An 18,664-nucleotide genomic window follows, 5' to 3' on the forward strand; every position below is an offset into this window, starting at 1 on the left:
AACTACCAGGAAATCGGAGTCTCTGACTGACTTCCAGACATGCTTAGTCCTCCCTACTCTCCTCGCTTTCTAGCCTGGAGTGTTTTGTGTGTGTGTGTGTGTGTGTGTGTGTGTGTGTGTGTGTGTGTGTGTGTGTGTGAAACATCCTTCACCAAGGTCTGTCCAGCCTTCCTCACGTTTCATCTCCAATTCCAATTAGGACCTAGAAGAGTTGGGTACCCAGGTGCAAAGTTTCTTGGTCCCTGCACAGAAGTAAGTGCGATCACCTCCTGAAGGGCGGCCCTGTGCTGACCTGGAGAGGAGCGCTATCCCTCCAGTGGTTCTGTGGAACTTTTCCAGAAGCACTGAGCTGTCTCCTGAAAATATTTAGGCCTCCCTAAAGATACCACCTAGAGGCTGAGGGTTGAGGTGTCAGTTCTGGGTGTGACCAATTTCTGTTTGTTTCCAGAGTGAGCAAAGGGTAGCTTGCTTGGTAGAGGATCAAAGTTACAATTTATCACCAAGGAAGAGTACTCTATGATAACTCAGGTAAGTCTACCTTTTGCCTGGTGTAGGGGCTTGTGACCTATGGATACTGGGGTAAGAATAGGGTAAGGCTGCCCCCTGGTGCTTGCTGGATGTACAGACCCTCCCCCTAAGCTGAGCACCTTCCTGCTCTGCTCCTAAGGGACTTCCAGGCTTCTCCATCAGCAGCTGTACAGCTTCTTGGGAATTTTCCAAGGCCAAGACTAGCCTGGGGTAGTCTAGGAAGGTGAGGCGTGCCTATTTCAATCCTAAGCTCCCTGATATGATCAGACACCAAAGTCCCCAGATGGCTCATCCCATCATGCTAAGCCTGCAGCCATCCGGCAGCTTTAGAAAGAAAAGCAGTTCCAGCCAGAGCCAGATTGAGCCTGATAGGTGAGGATAGAGGGAGGGGCAGCATCTCCACCCAGGCAAGCAGGAGGAACTGTGTGTGTGTGTGTGTGTGTGTGTGTGTGTGTGTGTGTTACACGTGCCTCTGTCGCGGTAGAGTCTCCTTACTCATCAGAGAACCTTAAACTTAGCTCTTCTCTGAGACCAAAGTCCTCCTGGAGAAACAAAGGCCGTAGAGAAATTACCCATAGCACAAATATCCTGGAGAAGCTGGAGCCACGCAAGGAACAAAGAAAAGAGACATTTAAGAGAAGAAAGAACAGGATTCCAAAGAATGGACACATGGACACAGAGGACTCCATTGAAGTAGAAGAACAGAGTGCAGGTATGAGACCTGTAAGGGGAAAGGAGCTGCTGCAACAGCGACCTGGATGACGTGTGGGCTGAGGCCAGCAATAGGAAAATCAGGCTGTGAACTACTCTTAGGAATTTAAGATCCTGCTTGTCCAGGGAGCACAGTTGGGGGGGGGTGAGAGGAAATAGTGGCCTGAAAAAGATGTGGGTGAGCTGATGGCACTTTGATGTGGTGGTCACTGCTGTTTGTGGGGAGGTCCAGCGTTCAAAAAGTTAAGACTAGGTGCAAGGGTGAGGGGTTCCCTCCATCCTGGGCCTGTGCTAAGCATCTGGGTGAAGAGGGATGTGCCAAGTCCAGGTACAGGAACATAAGGAAGGAGTATCATCTTCACTTACACACAAAGAGGCACTTTAAGGTACTAGTCACCCATGCTTAGGCCCCTGGGATTGCCATTGCCTTTCTGGGCTCAGAAGGTAGCCAGGGTGCAGATAAATGGAAAGCAGAAATGAAAGGCCACTGAGAATAATCCATGTGACCTTGAGGATTCTTGGGCCTCTACATCTCAGGGGGCATAAGTTCAACAGGTCTCAAGGCATGATTCCATGGGGTCCCACTTACCCCTTGCCTGGTAATGACATTACTTTTCAGCTCCCCTCCAGTCTGTTGGTCTTCCTAAATTCCCTGCAACCAGTTTTCCTACTCACCTCATCTCTTAGGACCAGAACCTCTCCATATCCTAGTGGCTAGCTCCTGGCTAGGGCCACACCTGGCACACTGGCATCCTGCAGTGGCAATGGTTCTACTTCTTAACTGATTTTTCTGTTGATGGTCAGGAGGCTAAAGAATGAGGCACTGGCAGTGATTACCCTGATTACCCATGAGCCATTTCCCATGAAGCTAAAAAGCAGAGTGAACCAAGCAGAGTGCTGTAAGTTTCTGTGTCTGTGGTCTGTGATCCAACCCAGATGCCTGTGGAAGTATGTGCACTGATGGGGACATGTTTAGAGACAGTTCCTAGGAGGCGCAGAGAACTAGGGAGAACAAAGGCATTGGACTTTCCAATCCTGGGCAGGCTCTCTCCAGGACATGTTCCTGCTGGGGGGTAGGGGTGAGTGTAGTTAGTAGGGAGGAGCATGATAGGTTCCCCAGGATCTCAGCTGATATCTACAGGCTCTTCCCAACTAGCACTGTCCTTCAGAGGCCTGGTGTTCTGGTCATGAGGGCATTGAACTGTGCTGAGAACCCCTAGTAGCTGGGGTAGAAACTGAGAGCAGGATAGGGTGGAAGCAGCAAGCTGGAAGAAGGCAGCTGCAGGGCCCTTGTTGATGTGGGAGGCTGGCAAGCAAGGCTAAAGTTGGACCCAGTGCCTACCAATGCCTGAGGTGGCTATGGACCGGAAGAAGGCTGGATGGAGGTCACCACCTCTAAAGTGATTCTGTAAAGAGCGAGGCAGCTGAAGGCAGGGTTGGTGCACCTCCTCTTCTGGAGGTCCAGCATGATGAGATTTGAAATTAGAATGAACTGGGAACAAAGGGAAATCTGGGGTCCACCTGTTAGGGCTTTGTACTTCTAACTCCTGAGCCAGCAGGCAAGAAGAATAAATGGGGCTGGGCTGTAGAGAGATTTTAATCCAGCAAAATAGCTACTCTGGTTAGAATGCAGATATGCCTAAACACACACTTTTAATCCCTCTGGCTGGAATACAGATACACCCTTAGTACACACCTATAATCCCAAATTAGTTAGTTCCCAAGGTGAAGTTAGTTGATGGAAGGAAGCAGCCATGTTTGAAAGTGCTGTCTAATTTAAAGGCAGACAAAGTGCCGAATCAGAGAAAGATTTGATAGAATAGGATATGCCCAATTCTCACAAGAACAGAGAGGAAAGGGAGATGAATTAAAAGGGAGCAGTGGAGAGAGAGAGGTTTTAGTGGGACAGTTGTACAGAAATATGTTTCAGAGAGAGAGAACAAGCTAGACACAGGTGAAGACTGAATGATCCAGAGAATGAGAAGGAGTCAGAAGCTTAGAACAGATTGCTAGAGTTAGTTTGAGGACAAACAGACCAATTTAGTCAGAAGCTGAGATAAGATAGTTTGAATCAGTCAGCTTGGAGAGGAGTTTGAGCCAGAACAAATGAGAACCAGCCAGCCAGAGTTCAGAAAGAGCTAGAAAGGGTGAGCTTATTCAGCAGTAAGTCTCAAGGCTGAAAACATTCTAGGCCTACTTTAGATTGTATGGAGGCTGGAAGCTTCCAGGACTAGGCCTAGGATAGTAGATGGAGGCAGTAAGCCTCAGAGATGACAATTTAATCAGGTGATAAAAAATAATTTAACACTGGGGTCAAGGTTCATGGAGCTAGGATGAAGCCTGGGGACTGCTGAAAGGCAGAAGTCCCCTCTTCAGCACAGTCTACCTTGTTTACCAGCTCTGCTCTCATACACAAACAATCTGAAAGGTTTCATGACTTACGCTTTGACATACACTTTTTATATAAACCACATTTTGTTATTTAAAACTCCTTTTTGGGGGTGGGTATGGTGAGATAGTGGCTGGCCTTGAACTTAAATAGATCCTCTTAAAAAAAGATTTATTTATTCTTTATACAGCATTCTGCCTGCATGTATGTCTACACAACAGAAGAAGGCACCAGATCTCACAATAGATGGTTGTAAGCCACCATGTGATTGCTGGGAATTGAACCTTTGGAAGAACAGACAGTGCTATTAACCACTGAACCATCTCTCTAGCCCTCAAATGGGTCCTCTTGCATGAACCTCTTAAGCGCTGAGATTACAGGTATGAGCCACTACTTTCAGGCTTAGAGAAATAGTTTTTCAACGTCTTGAGACGAGATCTCATTAGTTCAGGCTGTCTTGAACCCACTATATAGCTGAGGGTGACTTTCTTCTTCTGTTCCTCCAGTCTTTATCTCTCGAGTGCTAGAGTGCTGGGATTCCAGATGCTTAGATTCCTTTTAGATTTACAGAAAAATTGCTGAGATAGTAGTGACCACTCCCACACCCCTCTGCCATATCACAAAATTCTCATGCTAGACAGTTGCATTTACTCCACTTAGTGAGTCAACAGAGGTCTGCTATCAAGTATAGTCCAGTTTATTCAGCTTTCTGCATCGTTTCTCTAAAGTCCCCCTTTTTGTCCCAAGATTCCATCCGGGATCCAACATTAATTTTGTCTATCATGTTCACTGTGACTGTGAGGAGGGCTTTGTTTTGATGACTCTGACAGTTGTGAGGTAGAATGCTCTTTGTTGGGTCTTCCACCATTTCTTTCATAGTTATCTGGGCATTATGGGTATTGGGGGCTGTTTAAACAAAATGTGAGTCATATGAGGCTTGATTAATGGCTTGCATGCTCGCAAGTGTTTATGCATGAGAAGACTGATTCTTGGTCTTATCTTGGTGACTGAGCAAGTACAGAGTAAACGGTCCATGAACTTTAAGATGCATCAAAAGGAAATACAATAAGATAATTGGTTAGTTATCTGTAACTTAGACTGCACTTGCTGTATTAGTTATACACCTACAAGAAGCATATGTAAGGGCTGTTGAATATAAATAGTGGTCTGAAAAAATAAAAGTTGTCTCAGCATTTGCTGACAACCTCCTGATCTTTGTCTCTTTTCTTTTCTTTTCTTTTCTTTTCTTTTCTTTTCTTTTCTTTTCTTTTCTTTTCTTTTCTTTTCTTTTCTTTTCTTTTCTCTATCCTCACTCCCTCTCTTAGGTTCATGTTACCTGACTGAGTGAGCTTGGTCATAAGTGTTTGTAAGGCCTTGCTCATCCATCCTTTGGGATGTCAGTGCTTGTAGCACCATTGGTCAGTGTTGACAATGGCTGTCTGGTAGAGATGTGTCAGACTCTCATTCATCAAAGGGACCCCCTCTCCTCTTTCCATACAGTACTCTTTACAGGGAAAGCATCATGTCCTTCTCCCTGAGGCTATGTCAGTCACTTCTCATTCCTGTACAAACACCTTGGCAAGGCAGCTTACGGAGCTTAGTTTTAGTTCACAACTTTTGGAATTTCAGGCCAAAGTCATTTGAATCTGCTGTATCTGTAGTGAGGCAGAACACCATGGCAAGGGAGTAGGGCAGAGCAAAGATTCTCACCCCATTTTGTCCAGAAAGTCACAAGAAGAGGTCTCTAATATCCTCTTCAAAGATACATCCCAGTGACCTAACTTCCTGTCAGTAAGGCCTACCTTCTAGGTGTTCCACTTCTCTCCACAGCACCGTAGTCTGAAGCAAGCCTGTACTGTATGGCCTTTGAAGGACAGTTAACACAAACTGTAACAGACGAGAACACAAACTGTAACAAATGGGAGTAGCTATGGTGATTATGTGGTATTCTTTCACAGAGGAATTTTATTTATTTTATGATATTTATTTGTTAATAATGGATTTATTACAGTTTGGACTTAGGAATATTTACTTTATACTTTTTTCTCTTTTTATTTTCATTTTCTGTTGTTTCTGTTATTGCTGTTTTGAGACAAAACCTTGCTATGTAGCCTTGGATGGCCTGAAACCCACTATATAAACCAGCCTGGCCTCTAATTCAAAGAGATCTACTTGTCTCTGCCTCTCTAGCAGTAGGATTAAAGGCATGCATTAACACCTCTGACTCTCACTTGTTATTGAAATAGGGTTTTAACTGTATAGTCCTAACTGGTCTGGAACTTGCCATGTAGACCAGACTGGTCTCAAACTTGAATTGATTCTACTGTTTCTACTTCCCAAGTGCTGGAATTGCAGTAGTTTATATTTTTCTTTATAACTCAGTAGTTTTTTAATGTGTTGCTTACATTTTCTGTCTGTGACTCTTGGAGAATCAATTGACTCCTGTGGCTGTTGGGCCCAATTTAAGAGATCCCCAACAGACCACCAAGAGTAGAGTCTGTTGTAAAACACATGCGGATCTTTATTTGCAGTTTGAGCTGGACTCTTATAGACACTAAGGCATTGGCATCCAGCAGAGAGCACCGAGCTCTGGATTGTGAGTGATTTATAGGTCCCAAGTTCGACCCAGTGCTCCCAAAGCATGGTATTCTAGCCTGGCAAGCTTCTAGTGGTTAAAACAGAAAAGGGCATGCTACATTTCAAAATTGTTTGCTATGGGAAAGTGCCAGGACCATGAATGGTTCCAGATGAGTTGGGGGCCATCTGGGCCAGTTTCCTGGCAATTTTATCTTTAAGGAGCAGCAAGGTCAGCTCTTCCCTGCAGTTGGTTGGATCTGCCTAAAAGCAGCAAGGTCAACTGGCCTGATGATAGGTTTTAAACTTTTCAGCTCAGTACCCCAAAAACCTAATTTTTAATTCTTTGGTTTCTCATGGCCCCCTGTCTTAGGGTCTTTTCTGGGTACTGTGACAAAATACCTGCCAAAAGCAACTTAAGGAGGGTTTATTTTGGCTCATGGTGTGAGAGGTACAGTCCATCATGGCAGAGAAATCATGGTGGCAAGTAGCATGAGGCATTTGGCCACATTGAGGTGAATGCTGGTGCTCAGCTTGCTTCTTCTATTTTTCTTTTTCAGTCTGGAATCCCAGCCAATGGAATAGTGATGCTTACAGTTTAGGTGGGTCTTCCAATACCAATTAACTTATTCTACATAATCCCTCACAGGCATGCCCAGAGGCTTGTTTTTTTCAATAGTTCTAGATCCTATCAAGTTGACAATCAATGTTACTTCTCATGGGCCCTTTTAAGTTTTATTATTTTTATATGTATGGTTGTTTTGTCTGAATGTATGTCTGTGTACTGCTTGAGTGCCTGAGGCCAGAAAAAGATGTCAAATCATCTGAGACTATAGTTAAAGACAATTGTGAGCCAACATGGACCCTTTAAAAAATTGCTTCTTGGCACTGTAAGGAGAACCCCATGGGTTCGTGCATGCTAGCCATGTGCTCTTTCAATTATCTTTTCTTCCAACCTACTTCTGTATCCCCTTGACACTTCCTCCTTCACTTGTGTGAGTGCACATGCCTGTTTGAGCACTTTCTTGCTTTCTGGCTGCATACCCAGGTTATGTATTCCTGATGTGGATTTTGAATGAGTTGTTTCTTCCAAGGAATCATTCATTGGAAATGCTCATTGGTATGGACTAGTGTTTCTGGGCCTTCTCAGCAGACAGAGCAAGGAGACTTGCAAAAGTCATCGCTCTCTGCATTATCTATAAACAGACATGTTTTGGTGTCTGCATTAAATAGCAGTTCAAGCTGATATCTCTCACTTTAGCCCATTACCATTTGGAACATTCTAGCTTCTTCCCTTTGCGTCCCTAAGAGCAAATAACCCATCTTCCACCTCTGGCCACCAAGTAAGTAATTGTTTAACTGCACTATAAAGATCTAGTGGTTTTAGAATTGTTAACTCATACCCTCCCATAGCACCTCATCTGCCCTTAGTATTTTTAAAAGACTATGTAGACCAGGCTAGCCTCGAACTCTTAAAGACATGCCTGCCTCTGTTTCCTGAGTCCCTGAATTAAAGATGTGTGCCACTATGCCCATCTGCTTTTAGTCTTTTTTAAAATGTGTATTTAAAAGTGTGTGTGTGCGCGTGTGTGCTCATTTGCTCATGTGAGTGCAGAAGACAGAAGTCAATTGTGAGTGTCCTTCTCTATTTCACTGATCACCTTATTTCTTTATTTACAGTTCTTAATTACATTCTTAAATAAATTTAGTTATTTATTGTGTATCTGTGTATGCCATGTTCAATAAGTGGAGGTCAGTGAAAATTTTTCCAGAATTTTTTCTCTCTCTGCTGTGTGGGATTGAAAGTCAGGTCCTTGCTGGTTGGTGGTTGCATATACTTTTAATCCCAGCACTTGAGAGGCAGAGGCAGGCGCATCTATGAGTTTGAGGTCAACCTGGTCTACAGAGTGAGTTCCAGGATAGCCAGGGCTACACAGAGAAACCCTGTCTCAGAAAACCAAAAAAAAAAGAAAGTCAGGTCATTGCACCTGGCATCAAGTACCTGCTGACCTATTTTGCTGTCCCTCCACTTTATTTATTTATTTAATTTGTTTCAAGGCAAGATTTCTCACTGAACATGTGCTCACTTATTCAGTTATGTGTATTCTTCGGACCTCAACTCAGGTCTTCTTGTTTGGATGGCAAGCATTCACCAATCTCTCCAGCTCTAGTCTTAAATACATGTATTTATTTATTTTAATGTTTTAGAATTTTTTCAAGACAGAGTTTCTTTGTTTAATAGAGCCTCAGCTATCTTGGATTCACTTTGTAGACTAGGCTGGCTTTGAACTCACAGAGATCTACCTGCCTCTGCCTCCTGAGTGTAGAATTCATTTTTCATTTTTATGAAAAATATGATAATATCACTTTCTCTCCCTCCTCTTTCTCCCCTTAGTCTCTCCCATACAGTTGAGCTCTTTTTGGTCACAGTCTGCAATACACTGTATGTAACTCCTCCATCTCCTAGAAGATGACCAGGCTTGTAGACACTGCAGTTTCCTCTTCCACTTTCAAGACACTTCTGCTGAAAGTCAACCTCTACCATGCAGAATGGATTTACTGCTCTCAAAATCCCCTATACTTCCCCTAGTAAAACACGGTTCCTCTTCACTTCTTGATGACTGCTGATTTGTTTCTTGTCTTGATAGTTTTGTCTTTTCTGGCATGTTCTATATAAATTGAGTCTATTGTAGGTGGTTTGTTCCCACTGGCTTATTTCACTTAACAATTTGTTTGTTTGTTTGTGGGTGAGGGCTACTAGAAGGTATCTTTTCCGTGCTTCCAGTCTTCACTATGTACAAATAAAGCTGCTGGGTTTTATATAGACATAAGTTTCCAAGCCTGTGCCATAATCACCAAGGAGTATTATCACTGGACCATATGGCAAAAGTAAATTTAGCTTTATTAGAAATTGACAAGCCTCCATCAGGCAGTGGTACACCTTTGATCCCAATGTTCTGAAGGGAGAGGTAGGAGGATCTCTGAATTCGAGACCAGCTTGGTCTACAGAGCAAGTTTCAGGACAACCAAGGCTACACAAACAAATCATGCCTTGAGAAAAACACAACAACAAAATTGCCACACCAGGTGTAGTAGCACCAAACAAGGTTAAATTGAAAAAAAGAAAAGAAAAGAAAAGAAAGAAAGAAAGAAAGAAAAAAGAAAAAAGAAGTGGCTGTTACAGTTTTCATTCCCACCAGCAGTGATGACTGTCCCATTGTTCCTGTCAGCTTGAGCTGTTATCAGTGTTCTGGGTTTTGTCACAGCGATATAAAAGAAATCAGGACAACTGGTGTCAAAGAAAAACTAGGATGACATTTTTATAGGGTGTCATTTAACTGACCCTGATCTGGAACTCTAGCCTCCACTACCCAAGTGTTGGGATTGCAGGAATGCATCATCATGCCCAGCTTGTGACGTTTTTTTCTCAGTATGTTGTATAAGCCTCCCACGTATCCAGGACTACAGGCCACTTGCGGCTGAGTGATTTTTTTTTCACATGACTGGACACATACAAATTGCTTCATGAGTGCTGAGAATGAAACATAATTGGCAGAGTTCTAGCCTAACATATATAAAGTTCTGAAGTCCAACTCCAACACTGCATAAGAAAGGATCTGGTAATACTGGACTATAATCCTAGCATTTGGAGACAGAAGTAGGAGGATCAGAAGTTCAAGGTCATTCTCATCTATATAGTAACTTAGAAGTCAGCTTGGAATGCATGGCACACTTTCTCAAAAATAAAGAAATAACCCCCCCCCATGTGCTAGTTAAGGTGCTACAAAAACACCATGACCAAAGCAACTTAGGAAGAAAAGGGTTTATTTCAGCTTATACTTTAAAGGTAACAGTTTCATCACTGAAGGAAGCCAGGACAGGAACTCAAACAGGACAGGAATCTGGAGACAGAAGCTGATGCAGAGGCTATGGAAGGTGCTTCTTACTCGCTTGCTCCCCATGGCTTCTCATAGAACCCAGGACAACCAGCCCAGTGGTGGCATCACTCACAATGAACTGTACCCTCATACATCAATTAGTAGTAAAGACAGTGCCATACAGCAGGATCTTATGGAGGCATTTTCTCAACTGAGTCTCTGTCCTTTCAGATAACTCTAGCTTGTGTCAAGTTGACATAAAACTAGCCAACATATCCCTCAACAACAAAAAAGAAAAAGCCAAACTCCCAAAGAAACAAAAATCACAAGTGTTATACCCATCCCCAGATCAGGAAATAGGCCTCCATTTGGTATTTGCTGTTCTCTGGGAGTCTCTGAGCCTTATCTTGCTTAATGTGGATGGTTTCCAGTTGCTCAGAGACAAGTGTGTATGATACATTTGTAACATATAATATTTGCAAAATAGCAGTTATTTAACTTTTTTTTTGTGACTCTCCCTCTTAATCATCATCAGGGAGTGAGACATTCTGGAGCATTGGAGATTTGCAGGGATCTTCACAAGAACTGCATGTCCTGTTGTACCCCTTCAGCTCTCCCCTCCCTTTTCATGCCACCTGAACAGGTGACGGGATTGGATCTAGGCTCAGTTAACCAAGAGAGACAATTGGAAAAGGCCAGGGGGCAGGAGCTCAGAACACTAGAGTCTACAACTTACCTTTAGTCCCTGTGACTTGGCAGAGGCCTGGTGACAGACTTGTCTGGATGTGCTTCTGTGATAGTTAATAGACCCTCGTTGCAGAAAGGACACAGAACTGTGGTAGGGCTACAAATCACCTTGCCAGGTGTTCTTCCCCAAAGCACCTGACCCAACCCAGAGGAGGCACTCAGAAAATACTGAGGTCAACCTTCACCCAACAGTTAGAGGATTCCTCCACATCCCCTTCACCCCATGCAGCCCTATCACAGCTCTGTGTCCTGAAGAGGGGACAGAGTCATGACCTAGAGAACTGGCAGGCACAGGCAAGGGAGGCCTGTTAGAGGAGGCAGTGGGCCAGACTAATTAATGGAGTGAGGGCTAAACTGAGTAGACATCTGGCAAAGATGGTCAGTGCATGCAATGGCCAGGGGGCAGGTGCAGAGGAGGCTGAAGGGGGAAGAGAGTTGGAGAACGTAGGGCCAGAGAGTCATCAGACCCTGCAAGGACTCCTAGCTTGCTAGGGAGTGGCATATGTGCCTCCAGGAGCCACATGACCTCAGCAAAGGGAATGCTGTGGTGCAAAGGAGGAAGGCCATGGAGGTAAGGGTGGAAGCAGAGGGAGTCAGATAGTGAAGACTTAAGGTGTGATGTCATCAAGGTTTTGGGGACTGGCAGGGACTAGGAAAAGAGGCTGCTGTATAGCAAATGGCCTGGGCACTCTGTTTGTGGACACCGTGTTAAAAACAGCAGGGAAGGCAGACAGACAGGCCCATGTATGGCAACACTTCTGCACTAAGTCACTGGTAGTGCAAAGGCCCTGGGGCCACCCACTAGGCTACCAGGGCACTGGAGCACCCTGTAGTCAGCAAGCATAACTAAGGAGCCAGAGGGTGGTAGCCAGAAACCTGGAATTGCCTTTCAAAACCCCCTGCAGTGCTGCGGCCAAAGCCACCGAGTGCTCTCCTGCTTGGCTGCCCAGGGCTCGCGGGGGCGGGGGAGCGCGCGGAGGAGGCGGGGCTGGCGGGGCGCGGGCGGGGGGCTCGGCGCCTCAACAGCTACTGCGCGGTGGTGGTGGCGGCTGCGACGACGACGGCGGCGGCGGTTGCAGGTCCGCACCACTTGCTTGCAGCTCTGGGCTGGGGGCAAGCGGGCGAGCGGGGCAGACAGGTTGGGGCATACAGGGTCCAGTTCAAGGGCCACCTTAGCTCTGCAGCCCCTTCCGCCGTCGTCCTCCCCCCTCCCGCGCGCACACCTGTCACGCCCGGCGCGGCCCACGCAGCTCTGGACGAAGGCGGTCGAGGTTGCAGAGTCCCCCCCGCTCGGAGGCGCCAGGGGCCAGGCAGCGGTTAGGTGGTGCGTGGGTGGCTTTGGTCGTGACAGGTGGCTGCGAGCAGGTTCGCCAGTGCATTCGAGCGGCTTGGTAGCCTAGGTGGTGTGTGCTCGAGCTGTGCCACGGTGGAAGGTCTGGTGGGGGAGGGGTACGGGCCTTATAGTTGGAGGTGGGCCTGAATGAGCCAGGATGGGAGTGTGTGGAGCCTTCTGGAAAATAGCCGGCAGCACTGGCTCCATGTGTGGAGACAGAAAGGGGGTGTCGTAGTGTTGGTGGCCTACACTACGTATGCTCCGGATGCTGGAGTGGGGGAGCACAGGCTGGCAGCAGCATACCTGGAAGGGAGGTAGCATGCAGTGGCCTGCCTCAGTGGGAGTCTGGCCCTGGCTCTAGGAGAGGAAAAGGTGTACTTGGGCTGGGGAGGGGGTGACACCATGTTGAATTGGGGTGGTGATCTAGCTTGATGGGCAAGGGAGCTGCATGTTGCCAAGGGGCCTCGCTCCACCCCCCCACCCTCCCCTCCCCCACCAGACATGCTGCTGCTCAAGAAACAGACGGAGGACATCAGCAGTGTCTATGAGATCCGGGAGAAGCTGGGCTCGTGAGTGTGCATGCTGGGCTGTGGGAGTGAATGCCTGCGTATGTAAGGGATGTGCACATGTGAGAAAATGTGCGAGGGAGCGTGTGAGTAGTGTGTGTGGTGTGAATTGTGAACATGGGGGTGAATTGTGAGGTATGATGGTGTCTGTGTGGGAGGTGGTATGTGAATGTTGGTGAATATGTCAGTGCGTGTGAATGTGTGTGAGGTGGTGTGGAGATGTGTGTGCATACTTGTGGGTGTGTGTGTTAGGGTGGGTGGTATGGTCTGAGCATCTCCTCCATTTCTGCTCTTCCTCCTTCTCTCACTGGCATCTTCCCCCTTCTTGCCTCCCACCATATTGCTCTGCGGCAGGGGTGCCTTCTCTGAGGTGATGCTGGCCCAGGAAAGGGGCTCTGCTCATCTTGTGGCCCTCAAGTGCATCCCCAAGAAAGCACTTCGGGGCAAGGAGGCCCTGGTGGAGAATGAGATCGCCGTACTTCGAAGGTGCTCCCACTTTTCCCTTGGGCTGGGGAGACCTGTGGCCGCAGGCTGAGTCCTCTTCCCCTTTGAGTCTGTATATCTCCATGGCAACAAGAGGCACCTTATCCATCTGTGCTTTATAAATGGCCTACAGAAGTGTGTGTTCTAGGAAGACCTGGGCTCATGGGGGGCAGGGGTTGGTAGGGAATGGGAGCCCAGGTGAAGGAAGAGAAGGGGAGGGCTCAGGACGGAGGTATTCTAGATGATGAGGCTGAAGTGGTCCACAAGGAGCCTTTTCTGTCTGTTTTAGGATCAGCCACCCCAACATTGTGGCTCTGGAGGACGTTCATGAGAGCCCTTCCCACCTCTACTTGGCCATGGAGCTGTGAGGAGGGCTGCTGGGGAATGGGCAGAAGGGGGTGCAATGTCTAAGTCTATTCCCAGGTCTGTTGACCTCTTGCTTCATTCCTTCCACCTCCAGGGTGACAGGTGGTGAGCTGTTTGACCGCATCATGGAACGTGGCTCCTACACAGAGAAGGATGCCAGCCATCTTGTAGGGCAGGTCCTCGGTGCTGTCTCCTACCTTCATAGCCTGGGCATTGTGCACCGGGACCTCAAGGTGCCTGGCTGTGCCTTCCACCCTATCCCACCTATGTCTGGCCTTGAGTGTCATTTTTTTTCCTCCAGCATTGACTCAGTCTGGGTCTGGGGAAATTAAGGGTGCTGAGGCCCAACCACCCTGTCCCAGTGCTGAAGCCATTCTGGGACTCATAAGGCCCTTTCACTGACCCCATGTGTCAACAGCCTGAGAACCTCCTCTATGCCACACCCTTTGAGGATTCCAAGATCATGGTCTCTGACTTTGGCCTGTCCAAAATACAAGCTGGCAACATGCTAGGCACAGCCTGTGGGACCCCAGGATATGTGGGTAAGAGGGAAGTGATCTAAGGCTTACTGTGGTGGGTAGGGAGCCGGTGACCCTGGGGATACTAAGGCTCTTTGACCTGGGGCAACTGCTACCTGTGGCAGTCGATTCCTGGGCTGAATAGGTATACCAGGTGGCCCTCAAGGGCATGACATGTGTGCAAGCCTGTGCAGACATGTCTGTCTGTCTGTCTGCCTCTGGCCGCCAGCCCCAGAGCTCCTGGAGCAGAAACCCTATGGGAAGGCCGTAGATGTGTGGGCCCTGGGTGTCATCTCCTACATCCTGTGAGTGACTGCTGCGACAGCTCAACTCCTGCCTGCCTGCCCCTGCTGGGTTGGGGAGGGGTGGACACCTGGGTGATTCATCTGTGGGTGCCAGGCTATGTGGGTACCCCCCCTTCTACGACGAGAGCGACCCTGAACTCTTCAGCCAGATTCTGAGGGCCAGCTACGAGTTTGACTCTCCCTTTTGGGATGACATCTCTGAATCAGGTAAGCGAATGCTGACCCTGTCCTGGGGAGTGCCAAAGGGCAGCAGGGACAGGTCAGACTGACCTTGGCCTCTGCTCCAGCCAAAGACTTCATCCGGCACCTTCTGGAGCGCGATCCCCAGAAGAGGTTCACCTGCCAGCAGGCCTTACAGCATCTTTGGTGAGTGGGATGCCTGGCGGGTAGCACAGGGGTGGGAGAGAGACCTTGGCTGAAGCCCAACTTTTCTCTAGGATCTCTGGGGATGCAGCCTTAGACAAGGACATCCTAGGTTCTGTCAGTGAGCAGATCCAGAAGAATTTTGCCAGGACCCACTGGAAGGTGAGCACCCAAAAAGCAATTACTGTGCTCCTATTTCAGGCTGGGGCCCCCAGTGTCTTGATGCTGGTCTTCAAATTGGTCTTGGTGCTGGGCCCTCCTTGGCCTGACCTCACTCTCTTTCCACAGCGTGCTTTCAATGCCACATCATTCCTGCGTCACATCCGTAAGCTGGGGCAAAGCCCAGATGGTGAGGAGGCCAAGCAGGGTATGACCCGTCACAGCCACCCAGGCCTCGGGACTAGCCAGTCCCCCAAGTGGTGATAACCAGGTGTGTAGACTCTGCACCCTCTTGGGAACTAGCTTGTTAGGGACCCTAGAGAATGGTAATGAACTGAGTGGGGTCTGGAGGGTTAAGGGCAGAAAGTGTCAGAGAAGGAGAAGCTGGACAGAGGGGTACAGCAGACATCTTATGCTAGTAAGATAGGGGCATGATCCCTGCAGTCTTTTTTGAAAAGAAAGCCAAAGCTTGGGTAAGATGTTGGGGAGGAGCCAGGAAGGTTGGGCACCTTTTGACCCTGTTTTTCTCTTCCTCTTTTCCGTCCTCTTCCCTCCCCCTAGGTGGATGCCAAAGAAGGCTAAGTGGACTGACTCCAGCTTTTCTCTCCTCTGGCCCTTTTGGTCTCCTTCCCTGCCCCTTGTCCCCTGGGGTGGCCTCTGTTGGAAAGTCTGAGACTGTGGGTGTGGTGCATGGCACTGGGGTAGGGGGTTTCCTCAGTATGTCCCCCAGCCTCTACCCTTACCTATGGTGGAAGCTCCCCTCCCCATGTTGTTGCCACCTTCTGTAGAAACTGTGGAGGTGTTCACAAGTGAATTTGGGGGCCATCCTTCCTGCACCTTGCACGCCCACATGCATCGCATGGCTGTTCTGTGCTTTCCTGACTGTGGGTGGTCCTGCTTGTGTCATGGCTCTTCAGTTCCTCTTCCTCCCAACCAATAAAGACAAACAGAACAATGCCTTGGTGCTGAACTGGACATGGGATGAATGTGGGGTTGTGGGTCACTCTGAGGAAGGACATGAAGGAAGCAAGTCCACTGCTAGTGGATCTGCACAGGGTCTTCTGCTCTGCCTCTTGTACCTCTCTCTGCTGGGATCATGGCACAGGCACTGTGGCTAGTTCAAGGACTTCCTGATTCTGTCCCTCACAATGCCACCAGCAAGAGGCTGCCTGCTTGCCCTGGGTCTGAGAGAAAATGGACGCCAGCAAGCCCTACTGGGATGCCAGCAGGGGGCGATAGCAGGAGGCATAATTCAGCAGCAACAACAGCAGCATCTGCTCCAGATCCCCAGGGCTGTAAAGATAGATGCCCTGGGCTGGAAATCGCTTGAGCCTGTGGGGAAGTGACCAGAGTTTGGGATACTTCCCCCCCACTGCTGCTTCTGTTGTGATGAGCTGTGGGCTATTATCTGATTCTAGTGGCCCTAACCCCACATACCACCAGTAGGCCAAGGACTCCAGAAGCCTGTCTTGTTGGGTCCAGCCAGAGTTTGGAAGAATCTCTGCTTACTGTTTCTCCCTTGCTCTAGCTTCCAGTATATATGGTGGATTTTAAAACCTGATTGGGGCGTGTGTGTGTGTGAAATCTTGTCAAATTTTGGGAGACACTGAGGCCCAAAACAATGCTGGGCTGGGTTTCAGGGGCAGAGGTACTCTGGGTTTCAAGATAAGAGCCAGAAGTTCTGGAAGCAAGTGGACAGCTTCCTCCTCTATGTGCATGGTTACCCCAGGCCATCCTGTGCTTCAGGCTTTGGGCCATGTATCCCTGACATGCTTGCCCAGTGTCCTGCTATTTCCCCCATGAGGTCACTGGAGGGAAATCTTGGACATCCGGTATCATAAATGGGTCTCAGCAGCTTGCTTTACTCACCTCCAGTGACCTGTCCTGGGGCCTCACTGTCTTTTGATCACCTCTGCCAGTCTCTTTTGGCTGCCCTATACATCTCATCTTTTTCCTCAGTCATGTAGGACACCTATCTATTCTTATTTTGTTGATACAGTACTGATTGAATCTGCTCTGCAAAGGAAGGCTCTTAGTGGGTGAAGGGGGTGTTTTTTAAAATTTATTTATTTATCCACTTTACATCCCTATCGCAGTTCCTCCCTCCTCTTCCCCTGGCCCCACCCTCTCACCGTCTTCTCCCTTTCCCCCTTCCCTTCTCCTCAGAAAAGGGGAGCCCCCCAGCCCATTCAGGCATATCAAGTCACATCAGGACTCAGTGCTTCCTTTTCCCCAGAGGCCAGACAAGGCAGCCCAGCTTGGGGAAAGTGATTCAAAAGCAGGCAACAGAGTCCATGTCAGAAAAAGCCCCTGTTCTAATTGCTAAGAGACCCACATGAAGGCTAAACTGCCCATTACTTACATATGTGTAGGAGGCCTAGGACCAGTCCATGCATGCTCTTTGGTTGGTCGTTCAGTCTCTGTGAGCCTGAAGGGGGTGGTTTTATGGGGATGATATGCACAAGAAAAGTATTCTTCTAGCTACAATGGCAGGCCTAAGGATGAGTATCAGAGCAAGCCTTCCAGAAAGAATCAGCACTCAATTCAGACCACCAGCTCTTCCAGACTAGGCATAGGGCCAGATCTCTTCAGCCCCCTTGATACAGACTAGCCTTGGCACAGGGTGCAGTATGCCCTTATCACCAGCAGGTGATGCTACAGGCATATGTTTAGACATAGATGAGCCATCTTTTATTCCTTTACTATCCAGGGCAGGAGCTCAAATTCATTCATTGCTGGCCAACTCCCTAAATCCTGCCCTACATAAATCTGAACTGGGGAGAAAGGTCCATCCTGCTCATTTTGGAGTGAACTGCCAGGGACACCCCTGGGTCATACAGAGGCAGCATGTCCTTTATCCTTCTGAGATCTTTCCATTGGAGGAGAGCACTTTGAGAGAGCAAGGCTTTGGAGTCACCTAGCAAAGTGACTGACTCCTCTGCCTGTTACTGGAAGACAGAAGCGCTGAGACAGCATTGCAGGCTTAGGCACTGAGGCTCTATGACAGAGGAAGGAGCCACATCAAAACCCGGAAGGAGCATTCTTGTCCAGTTTGGGGTGAGAGCTAGGCTGTAAAAGTCAGGTGCTGTGAATCAGGAGCTGAGTCCAGCCTTTCAGGGACAGTCAGCACTTGTGGGTATAACAAGAAGAAAACATTGCCTCACCAGATCTTGGCCAAATAGGGCTCATGCTCTCTGTCTTGGAACAAAACTGAATGGAAGAGGTTTCAGAGAAGCTCAACTTGTAGGGCCACACAGGGGACAGATACGAGCTGGTTTTATTGTTGTTTTGAGACTGAATGTCATGTAGTAAGCCTGACTAGCCTGATACTTGCTATGTGGCCATGGCTGGCTTTTAACTTCTTGAGTGCTGGAATTCCAGGTGATGTGGTGCTGGGGAACAAGCACTCTGCTAACAGACCTTCATCTCCAACCTGAGATGGAAGCTCTTTAGGAGTTGGGTGGACGGCCTTGGCAACAGATGTGGAGAAATTTCAACTGGGATGGCTTTGGGGGAGAGGTAGTGAGAACATTTTTGGATATGGTGAGTTCGAGATGCCCAATGGATCCAAAGTAGAGAAAAAAAAAACTCACTCTTTACCCTCCTCTTAGCAAATATGTACCTAGCTTTAGAGCTAAGATTTATGGAAGGATTCTCTCTTGTAAGAAGAAGGAAGCTGACAATGACTCTTTATTAAGCACTTACCTTATGCCGGGCTTTGGAAAGCTTCATGTGTATTCACTT

At 47.9% G+C, this 18,664-nt stretch overlaps 1 protein-coding gene across 6 annotated transcripts; it reads left to right on the forward strand.

The window, feature by feature from the left end:
* The first annotated feature begins 1,046 nt into the window (after positions 1-1,046).
* Pnck (pregnancy up-regulated nonubiquitous CaM kinase) lies at positions 1,047-15,877 on the forward strand. Of its 6 annotated transcripts, XM_055591863.1 has the most exons (13): positions 1,047-1,240; positions 3,819-4,008; positions 12,660-12,729; positions 13,081-13,212; positions 13,499-13,573; positions 13,670-13,808; positions 13,994-14,117; positions 14,323-14,398; positions 14,493-14,605; positions 14,686-14,764; positions 14,836-14,923; positions 15,050-15,191; positions 15,482-15,877. In XM_055591863.1, the coding sequence occupies exons 2-12, from the start codon at positions 3,981-3,983 to the stop codon at positions 15,182-15,184; spliced, it is 1,059 nt and encodes a 352-aa protein (XP_055447838.1). In that variant the 5' UTR covers positions 1,047-1,240; positions 3,819-3,980; the 3' UTR covers positions 15,185-15,191; positions 15,482-15,877. The 6 variants fall into 6 exon arrangements, with proteins under 6 accessions (XP_055447838.1, XP_055447840.1, XP_055447841.1 ...); XM_055591865.1 differs by lacking the exons at positions 1,047-1,240; positions 3,819-4,008 and adding an exon at positions 11,837-11,906; XM_055591866.1 differs by lacking the exons at positions 1,047-1,240; positions 3,819-4,008 and adding an exon at positions 11,947-12,192.
* Positions 15,878-18,664: the final 2,787 nt, after the last annotated feature.

The sequence above is a fragment of the Psammomys obesus genome, unplaced genomic scaffold (genome assembly GCF_907164565.1).
Source record: "Psammomys obesus unplaced genomic scaffold, mPsaObe1.curated_primary_1811, whole genome shotgun sequence".
NCBI classification, from domain to species: Eukaryota; Metazoa; Chordata; class Mammalia; order Rodentia; family Muridae; genus Psammomys; species Psammomys obesus.